The 14,216-nt window shown below is 47.7% G+C and overlaps 1 protein-coding gene across 1 annotated transcript in view; it reads right to left on the bottom strand.

The window, feature by feature from the left end:
* The window catches only part of vipr2 (vasoactive intestinal peptide receptor 2), a 182,034-nt gene that overhangs the window by 42,645 nt on the left and 125,173 nt on the right, over window positions 1–14,216 (bottom strand). Inside the window, exon 6 of the mRNA XM_038798352.1 lies at window positions 7,078–7,207. Within this exon, the coding sequence (XP_038654280.1) occupies window positions 7,078–7,207 (130 nt within the window). The remainder of the gene's footprint in view (window positions 1–7,077; window positions 7,208–14,216) is intronic.

Genomic DNA, 14,216 nt, shown 5'->3' with positions numbered 1-14,216 from the left:
ACGGACAGTGACCCAGGGCCGGGATTCGAACCCGGGTCCTCAGCGCCGTAGGCTGCAGTGCTAACCACTGTGCCACCGTGCTGCCCCAAAGAGCTATATTTAACTGCTTCTTGAAAAGATAAACGGCCTTATTCTCCATTCCTGAGACTATGGGCTGCATTCCCAAATTCTGCGGCTGTGTCCGCAGGATCCGTCTGGTCTTGTGACCAGAAAGTCGACGCCACCCTTGCACCGATGCTCCGCCCAGTGTGGGGCTAGCAGCTAGTAAACCCCCGGCTTTACCTGCGGATGCGGATGCAGCATGTGTGGGTCCGTGGCCGTGTATGCACGCGGCGGCGACCTGCAGCGGCCGTGCCGTACAACATGGTGGCGGCCACGCGGGATCCGGCCTGTCTACAACTGCTCCCCCCGTAACTCCCCTCGCCACAACCAGACCACCCTCCACCAGTCTCCCCAGTCCCCGCCGAAGCCCCCCTCCGGCCAGAGGAACGCCTCCCCCCCCCCCCACCCCCGACTGTGGCGGCGCTGGACTCAGTCCGCAGCCGCCACGCGGGGTCCCCGAAAGTTGTGAGGTCACGCACCCCACGCCGTTGGGGACTCGGCCCATCGTGAGCAGAGAATCGGGGGAGGGCCACAGGTGATGTCCTGAGGCTGTTGAGATGGCGTGTGGCGTAGTCCTCGAGTATGGCATTTTTGAGGAGGCGGAGCTAGGGAAAAACGGTGCCGTCCCCAATTCCAGCGTTAAAATGGATTCTCCGGCCAATCGCCGAACGCTATATCGGCATTGGCAATCGTAGAATCTAGCCCTTAAGTGTTGACGTCGGGGCAGGATTTATGGAGTTCTTTTACAGCAAATCTGACGCCGTACCTGGACCGATTCAGTGACCATTAAGGGGCTAGCACAGGCGCCACGTGGAACACAATCAATTCCAATGAGAAACGGTGCCAGATTCACCGGGTCCGTGATTGGCTCCCAAGAGGCTGACAAGCTGCAGTCACATATACATACTTCCTTCCCTGCACACGCAAACGCAGCCAACTAGATGGCAGCAAGCTGCACGGCCCCAATGTTCACCGACACAGAATTGGACACCTTGCTGGACAATGTGGAGGAGAGGCAGGCTCTCTGTACCCGAGGTAGGACGGAGGCTGTCAGCCGCGGCTGTTCGCCGGGCCTGAATGCAGGTGGCAGAAGCGGTCCACGCCATGGGCAACACCGTCTGGACCGGCCAGCAGATCTGGACAAGACTGCACAACTGCCTCATGCCGGCCAGGGTGAGGAGACAGCACTGTGCCCCTGGCACTAACCCCCATCCCACACACCTGTAACCCCACCACAACCCCCCCCCCCCAAACCTGGAGGGCAGCTGAACCCCATCCTACACATCGTGGCACCCATATCGGCCGCCATGGCTGGGTACCCTGGCCACAGCTACCCATCCCCTGGGCTGCCTGCGTCTGTCTGTCTTACACTGTGCGATTTCTGTTTGCGCGCCCCCCCCCACCTCACCCCAGGATGAGGCCGCCCATAACCGCCGGGACCAGGGGAAGACTGGAGAGGACTGCCGGACCTACGGCTCCAAACCATCGCAGAGCACAGAGCACTGGACATAGTTGGCGGGCTTGAAGAAAGGGCAATGGAGGTCGGCATCGAACGAGAAAGTGAGACCCCACTGAGTTGCGGTTCCCCCGGCGCATGCGTCAATGCGGTGACCCCCCCACACACCACCCCCACCCTCACACCACTCTCACACCACACCGACACCACACCGACACCACGCCGACACCACACCAACACCACACCGACACCACACCGACACCATCACCACCCTCACACCACCCATACATCATCACCACTGCCACAACACCCTCACACCACCCTCACACCCACACCCCCCATACCATCACCACAGCCACACCACCCACACACCACCCCCACACCACCCCCACACCATCACCACAGCCACACCCACACCACCCCCACACCACCCTCACACCCACACCCCCCCCACACCATTACCACAACCACACCACCCCCACACCACTCTCACACCCACACCATCCTCACACCACCCACACCCCCCCACACCATCACCACAGCCACACCACCCACACCATCACCACAGCCACACCACCCACACCATCACCACAGCCACACCACCCCCCACACCATCACCACCCTCACACCATCCCTACATCATCACCACTGCCACAACACCCTCACACCACCCTCACACCCACACCCCCATACCATCACCACTGCCACAACACCCTCACACCACTCTCACACCCACACCACCCCATACCATCCCCACAACACCCCCACAACACATCCACACCACCCCCACACCACTCTCACAACCACAACACCCCACCCCCACACCTACACCACCCCCACACCACCCCCACACCACACCACCCCCACACCATATGTAACCTATGCGGCGGCACTCGGCCGAACTTGGCAGGCACCAGGACCGTAGAGACCCGGAGAATCGCCGGGGGAGGGGTACTTTCAACAGCCCCCGACCGGCGTGGCGACGGTCCCGTGGGCGCCCGAGAATCGGCACCGGAGAATCGGCGGGCCGGTGATTCTCGCGCCCCTCCCCCGGCGATTTTCCGACCCGGCGCAGAGTCCAAGGACCCCGGCCATGAAGTCTCAAGATGCAAGCTGAAGAACAAATTATCTATAGACAACTTGGATGTATTCAAACCCAGATTTCATGATTGTTTGTTACATAACAGCACGCGGGGACCCGGATTTAATTCCGGCCTTGGATGGCTGTGTCGAGTTTACACGTTCTCGACATGTGTGCGTGGGTTTCTGCCGGCTGCTACAGTTTCTTCCCACAGTCCAGAGGTGTGCAGGTTAGGTGGATTGGCCATTGCCCATTAGTGTCCAAGGCTACGTAGGTTAGGTGGGGTTGCGGGGGTGTGGGCCTAGTTATGGTGCTCTTTCTGAGTGTCAGTGTAGACTTGATGGGCCGAATAGTGTCCTTCTGCCCTGGATTCTATGTACAAGCAAGTCCAGGAGATAAGTGCTTTCACTTCCTCTTTTTCTCAGCAGAAAGCACTTAACTGCTGTCGATGTGGTGAAGACCTGTCAATCGTAGCTAGATGTTTATAAACATTGTGGTCAAGTTCACAGCAGGGTATTTGTGATGCATTCAAGCATGAAGGGATATAAAAATATGCAATTCTGATACCTGACTGTGTGGAAGATATTACCGTATCAATTATAGCCTACTAAAAGCTATTTCTCTTTGAAAGAAAATGGAAGCTTTGCAGGTGAAGAGCGATTCTACTCTGGTGGGAGAACGTAATCTCCCAAATGGAGAATCCAGACCATAATTATCAAAATCAGTGTAGTAGAATTCTAACGCGATGTTTTCTCCAGGCATGCATCATTAGCATTTATCTTCTTTCTACGTCAACCTGAAAAGCTCTGACAATCACTCACCGTCATGTGCACAAGTTGAACAAAGTTCCACGTGGATAAAGTTAAAGACCCTCATTTTAACTTAGCATTTGTAATTTATGCAACAGTTGTCAGCACTTAATACCCATTAAAAGCATTTAGCTTGCTCCTCCAATTAAAGTTTAACTGATTAAATCTCCCTAAGTGCGATATTTTTTTTTGATTCTCTTTTAGTTGTGTCCTGTCAGCCTGCTCAAAGTTGAAATTGAATGATCTTTTGACCTGAACTTCAGAAGTAAAAGAACCACAAAATGTTAAAGTCAGGCAGTTTGGCTCAAAAAATCAGGTGTTCTTTTCTGCCTGAACTAGCTTGTATTCCTGTTTTCTGGCAATTAGTAAATGTATTCATGAATTCTGTTTCAGCAATGATCCATAGAATCCCTACAGTGCAGAAGGAGGCCATTTGGCCCATCTTAAAAGCACCCTACCCAAGCCTACTCCTCCGCCCTATGCCCGTAACCCCACCTAACCTGCACGTCTCTGGACATTAAGGGGACAATTTTAACATGGCCAATCCACCTAACATGCACATCTTTGGAATATGGGAGGAAACCAGAGCACCCGGAGAAAACCGAGGCAGACATGGGGAGATCATACAAACTCCACACAGATAGTCACCCAAGGCCGGAATTGAACCCGGGTCCTTGGCACATGTGAGGCAGCAATGATAACCACTGTGCCACCATATTGTGCCGCCCCTCTGCTCTGTGGCATTTCCACATTTGAGGCACCGTCTGCATGACCAGATTTTGTTCTTGTCTCTTCTTACCATCAATGTAATTAATCACTATTTAACTTGTCATAATCTGTCCAAAGACAATTTTTAACATGCTTGCCTCGAGTTAAAAAAAACTCGGTTTTAAAGCCTGCGCAACTATAACCCTTCATCCCTGGTAATATTTATAAGATCTTGTCCACTTAATTTCTAACATTCCTGTAAGAATGTGAACTAAACTTTATACAATACTCTAATCTACCACCCAGGTCTTGTATAAGTTCAACAATGACTTTGTTGCTTTCCTATTGCATTCCAGATGCAAACGTTGCAATACTGTTCACCTTTCGTGTGACCTTAGCCTTCCACCTTTCAGATAGGAACATAGGAAAATAGGAATTAGGAGCAGAGGTAGGCAATTCTGCCCCTTGAGCTTGCTCCGCCATTCAATCAGATCATGGCTGATCTCTTCCTGGACTCAAATCCACCTCCCCACCTGTTGCCCATATCCCTTTAACCTGTATTTTCTATCAGAAATATATCCAACTCCTTCTTGAAACCATTTAATGACTCAGATTCCACCCCATTATGGGGCAGTGAGTTCCGCAAACTCGCCATGAGATATTAACTCATTGGCATTGTTCTGTTGCTCCCCTGCCATGGTTTGAAGAAGAGCTATTCGTTCCCTAACATTTCCCCTTCAAACTATATCACTAAGAAAACTGATTCAAGCATTCAACGGATTCTAATATCCTTTAGGGAAGGGCGTCTGCCGCCCTTACCCGGTCTAGTTTACATGTGACTCTAGACCCACAGAAATTTGGATGATTTAACTGCACTCTGAAATGGCTCAGCCACCAACTCAGTTCAAGGGCAATTAGGGATGGGCAACAAATTATGGCCTTGCCCAAGTCTCATTTAAGAATTTTAAAAAAATGTAATAGGTATTCGTGGGATCTTGCTGTTTGTCTTTTGTTTGGGGTTGGGGGGGGGGGGGGGGGGGCGCAGTCATCCCTAGTTCTAGATTCTCCAACAAGAGGAAACATCCTCTCCACTTTCACCCAGCCAATAACCCCCTCAGGATCTTATATGTTTCAATCAAGTTGCCTCTCACTCTTCTAAACTCCAGTAGATACAAGGCCAATCTGGCCAACCTTTCCTCATAAGATAGCGCACCCATTCCAGGTGTTAATCTAATGAACTTTCTCTGAACTGCTTCCAATGCATTTACATCTTTTCATAAATAAGGAGACCAATTCTGTACACAATAGCCCAGATGTGGTCTCACCGATCCCTTGTATTACTGAAGCATAACCTTCCGACTGTTATATTCAATTCCCATTGCAATAAATAATAACATTTGATTAGCATTCCTAATTATTTGTTGTACCTGTATACTGCCCATTTGTGATTCATGAACTAAGACTCCCAGATCCCTCTGCTCCTCAGAGTTCTGAAATTTCCCAATATTTGGATAATAGGTTTCTTTTTTATTCTTCCTGCCAAAATGGACAACTTCAGATTTTCCCAAGTTCTGCTCCATTTGCTAGATCTTTTCCCAACTCACTTAACCTATCTATATCTTTTCGTAGCCTCCAAATGTCCTCTTCACAATTTACCTTCCTAACTATCTGTGTATTCAGCACATTTGGCAACCATCCCTCAATCCCTTCCTCCAAGTCATTTATATCAGTTGTAAAAGAAAATCATAGGTTGGAATTTAATGTGAACAATGGCGAGGTCTGACCCATTGGTTAGAAAACCAATGGAAGCCAGCATCACTTTTCTCAGATGCTTACCTGCCCAGGGTTAGGCCTTCCATTCGATTAAACCCTCAGTGGGGCATAAATTCCACCCCCGAGAGCTACTGGCCAATCAGACGCCGCAGCACTCCAGTACCTGCAACACCACTGGGAGCAGTGGCTATGGCCGGTATTACAGCGGCTACTGTTCGATCCCTGGAGACAGGTGAACACAGGAGGGATGGGGTTATGGAAACAGACTCACCAGAGAGGAGAGATGGGGGATCAGAAACAGACATGGAGGTGCGGGGTTGGCTTCTTGCGGATGCCGGGTTCCTCAATCGGGAAGAGTGATCATGAATGAGGAGCACCCCACCCCCACCTGGTAACCCACAGGCAAACGTGCGCCTTCCCCGGATGGCATGTCCTCTGCCCACCGCTGGTTAAATACCAGCGGTGACAGGACGAGGCCCGGCCAGGTTTAGTAAGAGGTCTCAATTGGCATCTGGATGGAAAGGCTTCTCGAAAGTCTTCTTCAATACCTTACTTCCACCCTCTCGCCGTACCACAGGACCATAGAATTCACACAGTGCAGAAGGAGGCTATTCGGCCCATCGAGTCTGCACCGACCCTCTGAACGAGCATCCAACCTAGGCCCACTCCCCCGCCCCATCCCCGTAACCCCACCTAACCTGCACAACTTTGGACGCTAAGGGGAAATTTAGCATGGCCTATCTACCTAACCAGCACATCTTTGAATGCACATACCCCTTGACACCTGATCGAAGGAAGGCAAGAGAGGCCTGGATCTCTGTTCTGCACCCTCCTGCCCTGACCACCCTTTAAGGCCCCAAAACCAGCCTGGGCAGTGTGGGGGTGCGGGAGAAGCTTTAAATTCCACCCATGGCTGTTAAACTTATGGGCTTCAATGTAATGCTTTCGAGCTTATTGTGTGGTATAGATCGTCTCTATGTTGTGAGCATTGCATTTCAAAGTAAGAAACTGAGTATGAAGTTCTTGCAGGCATTTGGATGTGATTAGGTGTCTTGCCAATATAAATTTTATTAACAGATCATTCTTATTGTTGGTAATCTGTGGGCATAAGACTTGATTATGCTGAAATGAACGTAAGAGTGACTTACCAGTGCTGTTTCATTACACTGCCCAGAATCTGAATACAGTGTGACATCCTTCAGTAAAACAGATATTGCACGCAAACTGAAAGAAAGGAACAGGTTCAGGTGGATGTAATTCCGAGTGCAACGAAGTCTCCTGGATGCAGGGAAGAAAAGAATGGAAAAGAATTAGTTCGTCTGAAATTTTTAAAAATCATGTGATGTGTGCACCACTGTCTGGGCCAGCATTTGTTGACCATCCCTAAGTGCTCTCGGACAGAATGGCTCACGAGGCCATTTCAGGGGGCATTTTAAGAATCAACCGAATTTCTATCGATTTGGAGTGGCATGTCGGACACACCACGTAAAGATGAAAGATTTCCTTCCCTGAACGGCATTTGTGAAGCTGATGACTTTTTACAACAGTCATCAATAGACTTTGAATTCCAAAAAATTTCAAGATGGGATTTGAACCCGGGTGCCCAGAGCATGAACCTGGGTCTCTGGATTACCTTGCCCAGTGACAAAACCACTACGCCACCACCTTACCCCAGAAATACATCCCTTTCACCTCGAATTTCCAATTGGCATTCATTTAACATTGGTTACTGTCAGTGATAAAATAAATTCCATTGAAAGAAATCTACTTTTGTCCAAAAAGACTATTGACCCTAAAGGGACTATATAAAAATAGAACTGTCATATTTTGTATTGTTGGATAAACAGCTCTTGTCCTTAATATTGAACATTGTTGCTTTGTGATAGTTTTTACCTGGATATTAAATGCAAATACTGCTAAAACATGGCTGCACATTGGTTAGCACTGCTGCCTCTCAGCATCAGGGACCAGGGTTCAATTCTGACCTTGGGTGACTGTCTGTGTGGAATTTGCATGTTCTTCCTGTGCCCGAGTGGGTTTCCTCCGGGTGCTCAGGTTCCCTCCCACAGTCCAAAGATGTGCGGGTTAAGTTGATTGGCCGTGTTAAATTGCTCCTTAATGTCCACAGGCTAGGTGGGGTTACGGGGATAGGGCGGGAGAGTGGGCCAAGGTTTGGGTGCTCTTTTGGAGGTTCAGGGCAGACTTGATGGGCCGAATGGCTTCCTTCTGCACTGTAGGGATTCTATTCTATGACATAAACCTACTCAGTCGTACAAAGTGTCCACCATCATGCCCAACCATGAATGAGACAGTTCCTAGTCTGGCTCTGAGTTTAAGTTTACATCCATCTGCCCTAAACTCTCCAACCAGTAATAAATGTGGGGTGATAGATGTGCTAGAAGGAAAAATAAACCAAAAATATTTATGGCCACAATAGGTAACGAACACTTGAAACTCATGTGTGACGTTCCTCTATATATTATTTTGACGGAAATGTTATCCTGGTTACACTGAATGAGTTACAACAAGACACTGAAAGGTACAGGGCCAAAAAAGCCTATCTATTCGGTCCCAAAAATGAATATTTCTCAATCAAAAAAGATTTTTTCGAACCTTTCATGATTTCAGGATTTGCCAGAGCAATTTACAGCCAATTAAGCACCTTTGAAGTATATTGCTCTTATAATAAAGGAAAAATGGTTGTCAATATGCACACAATGACCTGGCACTAACTGCAATACAACAGGTAATATGTTTTAGTGATGTTTGGTTGATGGGTAAACATTAGCTCGGACACCATGGAGAACTCCCTGGCTGTTCATCCAAATAATGCCATGGGATTTTTCAAACCCATCGAGAGTTAAGATCTCATCAAAAGATGTCTTTCCTCTCAGGTTGATATACAAGATACCATGACACTTTTTGAAAAAGAACAGGGAAGTTCCCCCTGGCCTCAACTGGGCTATTGCTCCAATTCTGGCCCCAGTTCCGGGCACCACACGTTCGGAAGGATGTGAAGGCCGAGAAAAGATTCACGGGGATGGTCCCAGGGATGAGCAACATCGGTTATGAAGATAGATTGGAGCATATGGGACTGTTTTCCTTGGAGAAGAGAATGTTGAGAGGAGATTTGGTACAGGTATTCAAAATCCCGAAAGGTCTAGGCAGAGTGGATAGGGAGACCTCGCTCCCAATGATATAAGGTCGATAACCGGAGGATGTCGAACGGAGGTAATTGACCAAAGAGGCAACTTCATCAAGAGGAAAGACTTTTGAATGTAGTGTGTAACTACATTACACAGCTGGTTGGCTCCTCGGAGTTGAAAAGAATGAAGATAATCTGATTGAAACATAAGAACATAAGAACTAGGAGCAGGAGTAGGCCAGCTGGCCCCTTGGGCCTGCTCCGCCATTCAGTGAGATCATGGCTGATCTTTTGTGGACTCAGCTCCACTTTCCGGCCCGAACACCATAACCCTTAATTCTTCAAAAAACTATGTATCTTTATCTTAAAAACATTTAATGAAGGAGCCTCTACTGCTTCACTGGGCAAGGAATTCCATAGATTCACAACCCTTTGGGTGAAGAAGTTCTTCCTAACCTCAGTCCTAAATCTACTTCCTCTTATTTTGAGGCTATGCCCCCTAGTTCTGCTTTCACCCGCCAGTGGAAACAACCTGCCCGCATCTATCCTATCTATTGCCTTCATAATTTTATATGTTTCTATAAGATCCCCCCTCATCCTTCTAAATTTCAACGAGTACAGCCCCAGTCTACTCAACCTCTCCTCGTAATCCAACCCCTTCAACTCTGGGATTAACCTAGTGAATCTCCTCTGCACACCCTCCGGTGCCAGTACGTCCTTTCTCAGGTAAGGAGACCAAAACTGAACACAATACTCCAGGTGTGGCCTCACTAACTCCTTACACAATTGAGGCATAACCTCCCTAGTCTTAACTCCATCCCTCTAGCAATGAAGGACAAAATTCCATTTGCCTTCTTAAACACCTTTTGCACATGTAAACCAACTTTTTGCGACTCATGCACTAGGACACCCAGGTCTCTCTGCACAGCAGCATGTTTTAATATTTTATCATTTAAATAATAATCCCGTTTGCTGTTATTCCTACCAAAATGGATAACCTCACATTTGTCAACATTGTATTCCATCTGCCAGACCCCAGCCCATTCACTTAACCAATCCAAATCCCTCTGCAGACTTCCAGTATCCTCTGCACTTTTCGCTTTACCACTCATCTTAGTGTTGTCTACAAACTTGGACACATTGCCCTTGGTCCCCAACTCCAAATCACCTATGTAAATTGTGAACAATTGTGGGCCCAACACTGAATACCACCGGTGATAATATGAAGCCTCTAGTGCATTAGTCACCCACTTATGGGCCTCAATTGGCGATGGGGCGAGTAGCCTGTCCACTTGCCTTCCCATCTTGGGCTTAATTAGGGCTGTGGTTGGAACATCGCAGGGTCCCCATCCACCTCAATCCCGCCTGATTAAATGACCCCCGCCAACAATGTTGGGTGGCGGAATGCCATCCAAATTAACTAATGTACCACCTCACTTTATTTGGATTTGGGTTTATTGTCACGTCTACCGAGGTACAGAGGAAAGTATCGTTCTGCGTACAGTACTTTCAATGATGCTGCTTAAATAATAACAACTTGCATTTATGTAGCACCGTTAACATGTAAAGAGGTCCAAAGGTTCAATTAAAGAAGGAGGGGGAGTTAAAGAGAAAGACTGTGTTCTGAGATGTTCGGGTGCGCCGCCAGTGGGAAAAGAGAATCCCAACAGCTGCAGAATTCCAGCCCAGTTTATTTGCATTTCTTTCGAACAGGTTACAGAGCCAGGATATTGTATTCCAACCTCTGTCTCAAGTTTAACACATCACTGACTGATGTCAGTAGTACATCATCGCCTATGTCAGACATTAGCATATTCCAGCTGTCAACCCTTTGTACTACAGAAAGGATTACGAAGGAAATTCCAGAGCTTTGGGCCCAGGTGTCACAACACTTAACAATTAATTGAACTTCTGCTGTGGCACGATTCAGCAACCCCATTGCGCCTGGCGTGGATCTGGGCGCCAAGGATGAATCGCGTGCGAGCTCCATATCGGGCGAGATCCAGATCACACTGGGCAGCCCGTCGCGATCTGGATCTCACCCTCGCTGTATATTTAAATGCGCCTAATGGCTCAGTTAAATACCCGGATACCGGATTCTCCCAGCACCCGGAACTCACCAGCCGAGCCTGGGAAACCTCGCCAGAGCGTCATTTAGTACTTGTCCGCACAAACATGGACTAGGCATACCAGCACTTCGGGGAGGCCTCTCCCAGGCCATTGGAGTCCCTCAGGTGGTCAGGACAGGACAGGATGGCACTCTGGTACTCCCCCCGGCAGCTGGGCACCTTTGCACTGCCTGACATGGGGGGGGGGGGGGGGGGAGGGGGGGGTTCGTGGGGGCCTCCCCAAGGTTGCAGGGAGTAGCAGGCAGGTCAAAAAAAAGGGGGTGCCTGAAAAGGTGGGGAGAAAGAATGTGGCTGCCGGACAAAATGGTGCCCTGTACTGTGAGGAGCCATTCCTGCATTCAAATAAAAGGCCAATGTGCTGCTGGATAGCAGGATAAATCTTGGCACTGCCGCCACCGAAAATCACTCCATTAAACGTTTCGTTCAGCGGACTTTAACTAGAGTCCGCTGAATCGCGCTCTATATATTCCACTGAGCCTCTTAATCAAATTTACCTCTTAAGAATTCTAAAATATTCATTCTCATCACCTCTGCTGTTTGTTCTCTTTGCAGTTGGCAACAAAACTATTTCAGCTCTTAATATAATGAAATAAAACTGCTGAGTGTGCTTTACTCAGCTAAATTCTCCACCCTGTCAGTTTCTGGGACACTGGGACATATTGTTAGCCTTTTACGACCAAGGTACTGATTTTCTTTAAGGATGGGGAAGGCGAATTGCTTGGATGTCAGATTTTGAAATCAAATTAAATTACATGTTCAATACGTTGTAAGTTAAAGCCCTTTGAGTAATAAAGCGTACAATCATGTCTTGACATCAAGATGGGTTTTTAAAAGAAATAATAGCCAATGCTTAATGTGCACAAAATATTTTCGCCACTGTAACACAGTAAAGAATAATGAAGCCTTCAGTTGCTCAGAAGAGCTATTTCCCTATACTACATGGTTCGTGACTAAATCAATATTCAGGCAAAAGGCAACGATTACTGTGTGTGGCTATGAGAGGAATTCAAGGGGTGTATTAAAAGCTACTTTAAAGCTAGGGGTTGAAATGAGACCTTTTTCCTCCCAATATTTCTTTTTCCGATCAGTGCCATTCCATGAATGCCACATTTAATATTAAATGGATAATATGGAACAGTGGTAATTGCTGCAATTAACTTGTCCCTGCTTCCATTATTCTATCTGGTGGTAAGTGCAATTAATGCAGGAAAGTGGAGTTGACAGGGCAAAGTCCAACCACAATCTTGTTGGATGGAACATTGCCTCACACGGTACAATCCAGTGAGGTGAATGGGTGCAACAGTGACAGAAGAAATTCAAAACAGGGACTGCAAACTATTTAAGATTTGAAAGAAACAAAGGAACAAATGTGATTTGAATTAGCTGAGTGTGAAGTTGAAAGCCATCCAGTCACGTTAGCAGATCTAACACTGAACATGTTCCCATCACCCAAGCGATTAACAAAGCCACAGAATCAATAGATTAGATTTCCCCCCTCCGACTAAGGACGAACAAAGAAAATTACAGCACAGGAACAGGCCCTTCGGCCCTCCAAGCCTGGACCGACCATACTGGCCACCTGAACTAAAACCCCCTACCATTCCGGGGATCATATCCCTCCATTCACATCCTATTCATGTATTTGTCAAGACACCCCTTAAAAGTAATTATTGCATCTGCTTCCACTACCTCCCCCGGCAGCGAGTTCCAGGCTCCCACCACCCTCTGTGTAAAGACACCTGCCTCGTACATCTCCTTTAAACCTTGCCCCTCGCACCTTAAACCTAAGATTTTAGTTTCTACAGGCTCCGTGATCAGCGCAGGCTTGGAATGCCGAAGGGCCTCTTCCTGTGCTGTACTTGTCCTTTGTTCGAGGGACTTCCATCCCGCCCATAATTTAGGTATAGGAAAACAAGTTTTTATTAACCAGCGAGGTTGGTCATTTGTACTATGTTAATGTTTGGCAACTGTGACTGGACAATTTGCCCTGAGGGGATCAGTACAAGGGTTTTTCAGGCGGTGGCAGCCTTTCCTGGACTTCCTGGCGGAACGGTAGGGAAATAGGCCGACAGCAGCAGCAACCCGGGGGGGGGGGGGGGGGGGGTTGGAATGGTGGGAGGAAGAACTGTGTACATGGGTCTGTGGGATGTGGCGGGTGCTATCTCTTTCCCTTTTGTTGTTTGGGTGCTTTTTTGTTTTCTTTTCCTTTTTCCTTTTGTTTGAAGTTGCTCTTGAAGTTGGGGGGGTATTGTTCTTGGGGTGTTACTGCGGTTGTTTGTTAATAGAGTTAAGATGTTTATATTTTGTAAAAATGTCAATAAAAATTATTTTAAAAAAACTGTGACTGGACATATTTCTAGAAGTGTGAGCACATGACCACCTTCCTCCAACAACCCCAGTCCCATACTCTTGCCAACATACCCAATCTCACCTTCCCATACCAATTGGACAGTGAGTACACTCTTCATAACCAGAGCCGATGATTCCTGACTGTCAAACAGCCCATGTCTGATATCTTTATGACGAATAAATAAAGATATTCAAAAGAAATTTTAAAGACTAATTATTGCCTGAATAATTTATTTTCTTGGCTGCTCACAGCAGTGTTCTGGAGATTAATTTAGAATTCCTCAAGGCTCTTGGACTATCCTGGAGAGTTGGCAGCTCTCGATTACAGCAGCCATGCATCCTGAGTCCCCATTACTGTGGCATAATCTTTTGTATTCTGTGCCCTGAGATACTCAACCAAGGATCCTATTTGGCTTATTTACGGCCCTTTTCTACTTGTGTCACCACTTTTAATGATCTTTGTATCTGCACAAGGTCCTGCTGTTCATTATCCCATATCCAATGTACAAAATGTACCACATCTGAACACCTCCTGGTGCTCGGATGTGGTGTCCCTCGTGTGCCATTGTTCCCCAGACCTAGAATACCTGACCGTGAAGTGTCGCCCTTTTTACCTCCCATGTGAATTCATCTCTGTACTCATCACAGCAGTCTACATCCCACC

Source organism: Scyliorhinus canicula, chromosome 5, assembly GCF_902713615.1.
Source record: "Scyliorhinus canicula chromosome 5, sScyCan1.1, whole genome shotgun sequence".
NCBI classification, from domain to species: domain Eukaryota; kingdom Metazoa; phylum Chordata; class Chondrichthyes; order Carcharhiniformes; family Scyliorhinidae; genus Scyliorhinus; species Scyliorhinus canicula.
Note: the sequence above shows the minus strand (reverse complement) of the source record. Positions and strands in the feature narration are given on the sequence as shown.